We start from the raw sequence: 11,336 nt of genomic DNA on the forward strand, positions 1-11,336 counted from the left end.
CCAAGCACAGCACGAACAGAAGGAACGGTTACCAAAGCGTCTGACACGAAAGCGAGGTGCCTCTGCCACGTTGAGTTTTCAGAGTGGTCAAAAATGGTAAGATCTGAATTGTTTTGGCACTTTCTTGCATTATAATTTCTCCTTCCGGGCAGCTTTGTAGCTGGTAACCTGTTGTTTGAATGTGGGATTCTTCTTTTCTACCATGAAGGTTTCGGTGTTGAATACAGTGGATACCTCGCATGAGGATATGATCGTAAGTAACTAACAAGAAATTGCCACTTTCTGAGAAAATCTAAGCTTACTTAGTTTGAAATTCTTGGTTGATTTCGCCCGTTGAACTTCAGACTAGGCGGTAATATACCAGAACACATGTACAGCTGGATAACTGGCCTATTTGCCTTTTTACGTAGACCTTTGATCCAGTTTAAAATTTGGTTCTTAGCTCTTTAAATTGTAGTACTCTTTTGGCTTTAGCAAGCTTATTATTTTTCGAACTCAGAACGCAGCTAATAAATTGTGACGTTTACAAAGGATCAAAAGAATTGAATATTTCGACCAAATGGTTAACTGTGATATAATTGGCAGTGAAACTTGTTCATGTGCAGTATTTTACTCAGAATACTGAAGCTTAACATTACATGGATTAATCATTCCATGGTCAGATAGTTCCAAGTCAGATTATTGTACCACAATATAGTCAGATTGCTCCACTCATAAAAAGCCAAGGAAATTAAAAATTATTACAAGATGAAAATGTAAAGAAATACATCATAGTTGATGTTAAGTTGAATTTTCCTGAATTTTCAAAGTTTTAACTGCAAAATTAATCCTCTGATCACTTCTCAAACTCTTTTTTTTTGTCTCTTGTTGTCTATAGCATGATGCACAAATGGATTACTATGGCAAGAAGCTTGCAACATGTTCATCTGACAGGACAGTGAAAATCTTTGAAATAAATGGAGCAACTCAAACTTTAGTCACTACTCTGAGAGGGTAGGTATCATAAAGATTTACTTGAAATTGAATGATAATAATTTTTGGAAGAGAGTTTTTATGACATCCAGAGTAATCAGTGGTGAGGCTATTTAGTCAAAGCCAAAGGCTGTAGGCTGATAGCACTTATGTTGCTCTGCAAGCAGAGACTCATTTGATCTTCCTGAAAAAATTGGGAAGAGTAAGATTGCCAGAGACTCTGCTTGCAGGGTACACTTACAATGTACATGCACTAAGACCGTCGGTTGATTGTTTTGGCTCTCAAGAAAAACCAAATCCGATAATTGTTTTATTGCACATTGTTACAGAGAAAACGTGGGTCTGACTTGTTTTCAGTTCTGAGTAAAATAATTTTAGTCTTAGCTCTGAATGGAGCATTATTCAGTTTAAAACTCAAACCTAGACTGCTCTACCTATGAGGCCACTGGGCCATCACAATCATAATTAAGTATAGTATAAAACCACACTATGTATAAGATGGAATCCAAATTTTTTGAACCTCCAAGGAAAACGAAAATTGGTTCAAAAAATCAGATAGTTTGAGAAATCGGGGGTAAAATTACAGCATTTGACTAAGGTGAGGAAACAACGTTTAGTTCGAGTTATTGGGAGGTTTAAAAAACTGAGGGTTTGAGAAATCAAGATTCACTGCAGTAATATTTTAACAATATTTTCAGACATGAAGGCCCTGTCTGGCAAGTTAGTTGGGCACATCCTATGTTTGGAAATCTCTTGGCTTCATGTTCTTATGATAGGAAGGTGAGTGTATTTAAGAAGCCATCAAACAAATCTAGCATTGTAATTTTTTGAGTCCTGCAAATATCAGGGATTTCTGTACACAAACGTAATTGCCAGCATCATGTTGAATTCTTTAAACTATTTTAGTTGGCTTTGCCACATGCCCAGTTATTAATAAATAGTAAGGATTTAGTTCCTAAAATTTATTACTTTGTGTGTTGAAAGTAAATTTTAAGGCAGTTTTTTCATTGATAATAATATCAAAATTAATACCCTTGTCATTTGCAAGAGGAACAACAGAAAATTGTTGGCAAACTTAGAATGTTAAACTTGAAGCATCACACAAAATTACATGTATGGTAAATGTCATGCACTTCACCGATGCACCACGTACACTTTGTATGTAAACATGTACTGTGATTGTCATAAACCATGTTTTCTCATTCAGGTTATTATTTGGAAAGAAACTAGCAATGGATGGGCAAAACTTCAAGAATTTTGTAATCACGATTCTTCAGGTAAACAAAATAGATTCAGTCAGTTAGTCAATCGGTCAATCAGGTAGTCAGTCAGTCAGGCAGTCATACAGACAGTCAGTCCTGCAGACAGACAGACACACTCTCAGACAGTCAGACTTACAATGTAGACAACACTTCTAAAACTACAGGAGGTTCTGTCAAGTTCAGCAGTAATGTTGTTTAATATTATCGTAAGTAACAGCTGTTGATCATAGTTTTATAGAATTAGCACATTATAGTAAGTAAAGTAAGTAAGTAACAGACCTTTCCTCCATTCCAACAAACAATAGCGCCAAGTCGAGGTCAGGGTGGACAAAAATACAGTAAATGTATGAAAATGTCCACCCCAACCTCACTCTTGTGCTGTTGTTTGTATGCACTGAAGTGGAATGCGGGAAAGGTCTATTCTTTATTTAACATGACCACTCCACTTAGCTAAAAAGCTTCTTTACAGGATACCCACTCAAAATGTCAAACGGTGATAAAAAGCAATTGCAGCATTTTTTCCTTTACTGATCTAATTTGATCTTGTTTCAGTGAATGCTATATCCTGGGCTTCTCCAGACTATGGCTTGATGTTAGCTTGTGGTTCATCAGATGGCTCTATCTCAATTTTAAGTAGTTCAGGTTTGTGTTTTGTTATTTTCTTCAAGAGTGGAATCTTTTGTTCCAGATTCCAAATTCTTAAAGGCCATGTTGTTTTCATTTTCAGGTGATGGAACGTGGGAAACAAAGAAAATAAATAACGCACATACGGTAAGTTTGATAATGCTTAAAATGTCACTGATTCTGCCGTGAAGAGTAGAACAAACATTCTTACACACTGAATGACATTTGTCTGCCACACAAGGTAACAGCACTTTATTAACAAACAACAAACCCGAAAACAGGATTTACAAGGACTAATGGATGCGACATATGCAACATCAAAGCCTAAGCCACTAGGCAAAAAACAGAACATCAACAATACTTAGAATGTATCAGATGAGCGCAGACTGGCAAAGGAAGGGTGGGTGGGAAAAGCTGTTGCTCGTATGGCAAGAAACAAAAAACTGAGTCATGAGACCTAGCATGACACGTAATATATTCCTAACTCAGGCCCAGCAGCTGCTTCAGTGTGTGAGAACCTAATTACTCACCTCTTTTGCAAGCTCAGCCGGTGAGAAATCCATGTCCATCTTTTTTTAACACTCATTGCTCAGTTTGTCTTGATCTGCTCACTGTTATTAGCTGTCAGGATGTAGCAGATGAGTAAGAGTTAGTCTTGGTTCTGTTCACATGCAAGGTCTAAATTTATGATCTTGTGTGTTGTAATGATCAAGTACATTATTGTTAATAAGCCTGTTCCAAATTAAAGTTTCTTTACATGTGGGGTGCATTTACAATAGTAACAGTTGTCATAACAAACTTGTATTATTACATTAAAATTATTTTGTACTGTAGAGAAATGTGAGTAGGAGCTTAAGGTAACTGAGTTAAGATAGTAAGGTTCAGGTACATTTTGGATAAATCTAGATTAGTCTGTGACTGGTTCTAGAACAGAGATGGTTGCAAGCAGTGGTAGACCTCTTTGGTATCTAAATGTGTCAGAAACAGGTTCTGTACATCGTTGAGACTGGCCTGTTAAAATCACGGTCAGAGCCATTCTAGCTATCAAAAAATATTAAATATTAAATATATGATTTCTACTTCTTGTGTACCATTTTTCTGTCAGGTAAATGTCCCTTCAGATCTGATAACTCGTTTCTGATTATGATTGTTCTTTTATTTTTCTTGTTAAGATTGGTTGTAATGCTGTTAGCTGGGCACCTTCAGTCTCACCAGGATCATTGCTAGAGGTAATGAAAATGACAAGAGAATTCCTTAATTCCAGTTACTATAGCCCTACAGCCCAATTCTTCACTGGGAGTAATGGACAATGTGGAGCAAACCTTTTATTCATGTTCCATTTATTAAATTATTGTACATATAGCGAGAATTTTAGGCAATAAACCTTGCAAATAGAATTCTATATGTGCTATATTTCCACATGCGAAAAAAGCGATATGTCCAATCAGCTTCGCGTATAGCGTTCTTCCCATGTGAAAATATGACCAGTCACCATTCAGATTAGAATCACTCAGCCAATCAGAGTGAAGCACTCAAATGGCTTCTGAGAAGCACGGTCTTGAAATCAGTGCCCGCTTGAAGGTTATGTTTCGAGAACATGGCTTCGGCTTCCCGTTTTAGTTCACTTTCGGAAAAACAGCAGTGGAATATATCCAACATCTTGAGCGCTAGAACTTCAGTTTGAGAATCAATGGCCATTTAAGAAACCGAGGAAGTAAATTTAACATCAGAAAGTCAACAACATTCAAGGAGGAACATTCAAATTTAGACAGTGTGAGTCAGAGTCCGAATTTGTCTTTGCACAGCATGAAGTGTCGCCATTACATGATTAAATCTGAGAGTGATAAGATTTCACTCTATATGTATTTACGAATTCTCCCGTATTATATTTAAGCTTGTGTAGGCTCTTTGTCCGCCTTTTGCCAGACTGGAAAGCAGATGTGTTTTTTATTACGCTCGGTCATTTAGATCAGTTTGGAATTTGTTGTTGTTCTGCATGTAAACTTGTGGTATCGGGAAAACTAAAACTGATTTGACAGATATGTTTAATTCTCGTCATATATACAATAAACAAATTACAACATAGAAAGTGCTTTGTACAGATTTTTATTCACTCGTTGAAAAACTTTGGAAAACTCACTTGTTCACTGCGCTCACTTGTTCGTTTTCCAAAGTTTTGCAACTCGTGAATAAAAATCTATATTTATTAATTTATTACCCATTAATTACTTGAAGTATAGAGTATTATGTATAATGTACCGGTAGTATAGAGTCAATGCTTGAAAAAAAAATGGCTGTTCCTTTGCAATTGTCTGGGGCAAGCAGATTTTCCTGCTGGGCAAGTAACTTTTTATTCTCACTTGCACAATGGGCAAAGGCCAAGACAAGTCATCTTTCAACTAAATAAAAGAAAGGTAAACTAACACTTGCCCAGGGCAAGCAAAATTTGAGAGCTGCTTGTCTGAAGGGAAGCTGGAATTCAAGTTTTTTTCTAGCCCTGAATTAGAGTAGAGAATTGCTGTCCACATACTCTTATTTAGTTTCTATGTCACAGTAAGGTTGTTCATATATGTACACCAAAAGTGTGCAGCAATATTTTGTCAACCTGCAATATTAATTATTCCCTCTAGCCATTATACTTGTAACTTGTACTCCTGATCACAGACGTGTTAGGCCTGATTTGCGCGGCAAGCCTTTTGCCTGCATGTGACATGTTTAAAAAAGACACTCCTGCTACACAGAATTGCTCTTCTTAATCAAACCTACAGCTAACAAACATAACAGTTCCATGTAGCTGTAAAGTCTCCCCGAACTCAAGCTATGTACAGCTTTTTCTTTTTAACTGGTTTTGAACACTTACATTGAATACCACAACTTGGTATTCAAGACATTGCTGCTAATGTACAATTTTGATTGACAGTGAAAACGTGTCTCTGACTGAAACATTTTCTGACATACTGTAAGTAATAGCTGTTATTGCAGTTCTCAATGGTTGACATATGCCACTCTAGAGAGTGTTACACAAGTTTTCAACCTTTTTGCCTTCGTTGTGTGCATTCTTAACAAAGAAAATACTAGTGTAGGCTCAACTGATATTATTAATTAATAACAGCCATTGTTTGCCGTCTTTAGCCTGGATCAAAGTCAAGTGGGTTAGTCAAAAGATTCGTCACCGGTGGATGTGATAACTTGGTAAAAGTATGGAAGTAAGTTACATAAGCATTGTTATTTTGATCTGTGACATTTGATTTTCCTTGACTGTTTACTGTGTCGTAATGCATTTTGTTTTTGGAATGTTAAAGAGAGGTTGATGGCCAGTGGGTGGAGGAAGAAAAACTAGAAGCACACAGTGACTGGGTTAGGGATGTTGCCTGGGCTCCTAATGTCGGACTTCCTGTCAGCACCATAGCAACCTGCTCTCAGGTAAAGCAGTCAGGAGTTGGAAATAAATATAAAGAGTGTTTGTCAATGACTGTTGTCGTAAAACCAAACCAAAGCAATGACAGTGGCCAATCACGACAAATGTAAGCAGCACGATGAATCCATGACAACTTGTAGCATGTGAACCTAATAAGCACCAAACTTGGGAAAATGTGTGTGAACAATGCACAGATTGGTTTTGATTTTGCATCTGATTGGTTCATTAGGTAGTATGACTCTTTAAAATCAATCACAGAGCATAGTAATGCAAAACCAAAGCAATTACCAGTTACTCTCAACATTCGGGTTACAACTGCTCTCTGAAATTATTTAGCAACAAAATGAAAAACTTGATGATTTTGTATCTTTATAATTCCGATGTTCCACCTACAAGGTCACTTGTCTGGTTGGCACTGGAATTAATAGGGAATTTATTACTTTAATTATTGAACATCATCCTAAGATTCCCGTTAGTCTGTTGCTATACTTAATGACATTTCCAAGTAATATATTCATATATTTGTTGGGCAGGATTGTCGCGTAGTAATCTGGACAAAAAATGAAGTTGGAGGAGGATCATGGACTTCAAAGGTAAAGAAACGTTTCTGAGAAGTACTTGGATGATCTCTAGAGGTTACAATAATTATTATTCTTGTTGAATCCCTTTTCATTGAGGTAACCATGGGTTGTTGCAATACATTTGCAGGTTTTAAAAAAGTTTGGTGATGTTGTGTGGCATGTGAGTTGGTCAGTCACTGGAAACATTCTAGCTGTATCTGGTGGAGACAACAAGGTAAACAGCAGTTCAGAAGTTCATAATGCAGCTTTAAGGCTGGTTTTCAATGGTACATTATCATTAGCGGACATTTGCAGATGCAGTATGTTGATAATTATTGCCTTAAACCATTTTGTTACACAAATGAGAATAGTGAAGTGCATTATTCCAGAGGAATACTCTATCAGTCAATCAATCAATCTTTATTTGTACTCAATCGAAATAAAATATTACAACAACACTCCACAGGAATGTTGTGGTGACATTGCAAATAATTGATGTAAAGGAGAATGCTCATGTATTGTCACACAACACCAGTGGAGAGAAGCATTGTGTGACAATCCAAATTTAAAAGGGATGCAAGGCAGGGGAGACCTTATTGTTGATGCCCATCTCTCTGAGTCTTTCTGAAATTTATGGTTTCATGATTAGGGTAACTGCATCTGTTTGAAAATATCAAAGCCAGGCAAATCTTGGTGGATATGTAGATGTAAACAATAGCCTCCATTTGGCATGAAATTATGCTTGCATATTTGTCAGTGGACATTGTCTGTTCCAAGAAGCAAACAGTTTTCAAACAGTTTTCTGAGAGCATGAACAGTGAGCTTTGAAGAACTTCAAATATTTTTTTTGCAACACATGCAGTTTTGAAAATTGGGTGATATCACTCAGATATTCTCCAGTTTTAGCCGGGGCATATTCAGTCACATGATGCGTTTAGACCAGTCGCGCATGAGCAAAAATATTTGAAGGATTATAACAAAATTAATGGTGAATATGTGCAACTTCATTTTGTTACATTCCTTTTTGTTGCTGCTCACACAGCAGATTGTGATTCAAAGCTGAACGCACATTGTTTTCTTTCTGTAGGTGAGCTTATGGAAGGAGTCACTGGAAGGACAGTGGGTTTGTGTTAGTGATGTGTACAAAGGTCAAGGTCAGGAGCCTCAATGATGTCACAGTGATGTCACATAGCCTTATATAGACGAAGAACATTTTTTAAATAACTAGAGAGAAATTGTACATGATGCATCCAAAATACATTGGTCTTATTCTAAAGACATTGGTGGAGTTTGTTGGACAGCAGGCATGTTAAAGAACTGCAACTTTGGTTGGTCTGAAGAAGGAGTACAGGGCGCCTTACAATGCAGAGTCTCTTTTTTGTTGCAAATTTTATAAACGGTTGTGGAGTGGTCTATATTATCCATGGCTTGACTGGCAACATTAAATGTGACATGCTTGTGAAATGAAAAACCACTTTATTCTCTAAGTTGACTGCTAGAACGACATACAAGTAGTTATTACCTTCTTCAAAACTCCTCCTCTGTGCATAAACATTACTTGCTGTTGTTCACTGACCTGACGGTTTCTACATGTATAATAGTGAAATAAAACTGGTTTCTTATGCAGATGGAAACTTAGTTTTGACAGTGCTTGCCATTTTGGTGAGCTACCTTCAGAAATTCACCAGAAATGTAAAACTTGAACTCAACCAAAAAGAGTAATAAATGGATTGGGAGTAAACTAGAGGAGTGGAGTCCACCAGTAAATTTCCATTCCCTCCCCGGAGGAAACTTGCTAAAAAGGGGTTGTGTTCTTTATGTTGCACTAAATTCCCAGAACTGACATCAAAGAAAACGTACGAGATTCAGTAGGGAGAATTAATAATTTGACCTTGAGACTAAGAAGGTTACTGTTGAGTTACTAAAATAAATCTGACTGGTGGCTGTGAATAGAATTTAATACGGTATAGTTGGGGTTTCAATGCGATACATGGGGCGCTTTCCATTCATTCAACTAAAAAATACGGAACTTTTGACATGAAGACAAATTGTACAGAAATGTTCTTGAAAAATTTCCGGAAAATCCCAAAAATTGCTTATTTTTCGAAATGCGAACCATTCAACCGAAAAATCTGGAAATTCTGAGAAGAAAATCAAACGGAACGGAAATTCCCGGTGAGAACTTTGCGAAAATTTTTCGCATACCTCGCGAGGTTGTCCTCTTAAGCGGAAATTCCAGAAAATGATGTTCCATTTGTCACTGGAAATTTGTGGAAATGCAAACCAGAGTTTTCATCAATTGGAAAGAGCCCATGGTGTTCCATTCCCCACCAGAAATTTCCAGAAATTCAAACCAAAATTTTTTGTCGACTGGAAAGTGCCCATGAAGACGCTCGTGTCTACTGAAAGATAGTTTATGACAAGTAACCAACTCAGTTTATTCTAAAAATATTTTAACTTTAACTACTGTCCATTGATATTTCACTGATAATAATAACAAAGTTGTAGCTTGTTTGAAATACTAATTACAAAAGTACGATCGATCAATTATCGACAAATAATTAGTTCTTAATCTAAAACAGCACACAAGTCTTAGCAGTCTAATTTCTGAACCCAACCAACCCATATTCCGGAATTCCAAACAAGGTTGAATATCACGGTGAACCATTCCACTATCTAGGTATCTAGTCGGATAAATGTTTCACCCAAATGTATAGTCCGCGTTGCAGGCCTATTGCGGGGAAGGTTACCCCCATGCTATGCAGGCTACCAAATGTTGGTGTCGCTTTGAAGGGCAGCAATATGGCGAACGTAAAGTAATAAGAAACATCTGTTACTGAATTCTGCTATTAAAGCGGAAAGTTGTTACTCTGGAGCTCTGACAAATTGAAATAAATACTTTGTCTGATGCAACCACGGTTCAGTTAGCTGGGGCTCAGCCAGACAGGATTAAAAAAAGGTGACATTAAACTTTCATGTGACGGATATTTTTTCACTCTTTTTTTTCCTGCTATACTTTGGATCAAAAAACACTTTCTTTCGCAGCGTGCAGACCTGGCATGGCATTTGCTTCAGACCCTCCTTGCTGTAAAATCCAGCAACACGGTTGTTAACTCTCAACATCATATCCATTAGATGCTCTCTTTCTGCATATTCCTTGAACACGTCAACAACAGACGAGATGAACCATGAACCAAGGTGAGCCTGACGGTAGCTCTGATAGCCTGGAGCCAAAGCAAAACAGATGAGAAAGTCAGCATCTGCTGGTAAAGATGAACTTGAAAGTGGAATGGGGTCGTTGTCACTCTCGACAGGTACCCTATCTTGTTGAGTGCCGCGACAAGCTTGGATGAGAAATATTTTTGGTTTTCCTTCCAGTGAGGGGCACTCGTTGCGTCGGAAGAGAGACGTGATTTCCTCAATTGTAATCAGTTCCGCTTCGTCTGTACCATAGATCCCATCGTTTTTTCCACGGCTAAGGATCACACACACAAAGCAGTCATATCTTGAGAAGTCTTTCTCTGCTGTGCCTCTCAGTAACTCTAACATTTGACTTCCACTTTGGTTGTGTTCTAGCCTGTGTTGGAAGCTGAAGTCATCAAAGAGACTTACCAGATTCCTTACGTTATCATTGGAGCCAGTACGCTCAACGTCATCCCTCCCAGGGAAGATATAGTTGTTTATCACCAGAACATAACCAGACTTTGCCTTGTAATTAATATCATCCCCAGAGGACTCTTGGCGAGGAGCATGTGCTGAAAACAAATTAAATTGCATACTTAATAACCATCATCTCAAACAGTTCTAACGACCAAGTACAGAACTCCGTTTCAAAAGGGATGGGTATCGATGACTAGGTTTTATGTTGAAAGACCTGTAAATGAGAAAATAATCTAAAATTGATGATTTATAATCCATGCAACAAACAGAAGGGTAAGCCAATTTTGAAATATCAAAATTCTAACTTGGCTTTGAGGCTGAGTGAGGTTAAATTATCCCCCTAACCCCATGAGTCAAATAAAACTGTGACATACATTGAAATTGGCTTGTTGTCCATGAGAAAATAATTCAATACTCTTAACCTGTTGTATCAATTGGAGGGTCGCTTGTTTCTGGAGCTCGTTACTTTGGAAAATTAAGGCACTTTAGTAATTCTGTTTAAAGCCCACCTTACACTAAGCGCCCCCTTCCTCCTTCCCTTCAGAGGCCTCCACCCCTTTTAAAAGACGATTTTGTGATAAGCGCCTCTATTCTAATACATGCCTTATTATGTACTTATTTTAACGGGAACTTAATTTTGCGAGATTAAAACTTAAACTTTAACGTTGAGACGTAAGGTTCGTTCCTTTGGGATTATCCGAATCGGGATCACTCGGATCATACCTTGCATCAGAGGAACCGAGGAATCCACTGTTCAAGGATTCAGTGGTTCACTGAGATGTAATATGATCTAAGTGATCTTGGATCACACATCCTGATCCTAATCATCGTAAAGGAACG

General features: G+C 37.6%; 2 protein-coding genes across 4 annotated transcripts in view; one reads left to right on the plus strand and one right to left on the minus strand.

Annotated features, from left to right (window-relative positions):
• Positions 1-64: 64 nt before the first annotated feature.
• On the plus strand, positions 65-8,461 carry LOC145460445 (protein SEC13 homolog). 2 transcript variants are annotated; one of them, XM_081445281.1, is made up of 13 exons: positions 65-96; positions 209-253; positions 878-993; positions 1,671-1,752; positions 2,180-2,249; positions 2,787-2,876; positions 2,962-3,005; positions 4,031-4,087; positions 5,991-6,064; positions 6,161-6,281; positions 6,810-6,869; positions 6,985-7,071; positions 7,924-8,461. In XM_081445281.1, exons 1-13 carry the CDS (start codon positions 94-96, stop codon positions 8,005-8,007), a joined length of 933 nt encoding a protein of 310 aa, XP_081301407.1. In that variant the 5' UTR covers positions 65-93; the 3' UTR covers positions 8,008-8,461. The 2 variants fall into 2 exon arrangements, with proteins under 2 accessions (XP_081301407.1, XP_081301406.1); XM_081445280.1 differs by lacking the exon at positions 65-96 and having other exon boundaries at positions 122-253.
• A 73-nt stretch (positions 8,462-8,534) lies between these two features.
• The window catches only part of LOC145460429 (uncharacterized), a 12,647-nt gene continuing 9,845 nt past the window's right edge, over positions 8,535-11,336 (minus strand). For both annotated transcript variants that reach the window (XM_081445247.1, XM_081445246.1), the window contains one exon: positions 8,535-10,591. In XM_081445247.1, the coding sequence (XP_081301373.1) occupies positions 9,810-10,591 (782 nt within the window). In that variant the 3' untranslated portion in view covers positions 8,535-9,809. The remainder of the gene's footprint in view (positions 10,592-11,336) is intronic.

Source organism: Orbicella franksi, chromosome 11 (genome assembly GCF_964199315.1).
Source record: "Orbicella franksi chromosome 11, jaOrbFran1.1, whole genome shotgun sequence".
NCBI classification, from domain to species: Eukaryota; Metazoa; Cnidaria; class Anthozoa; order Scleractinia; family Merulinidae; genus Orbicella; species Orbicella franksi.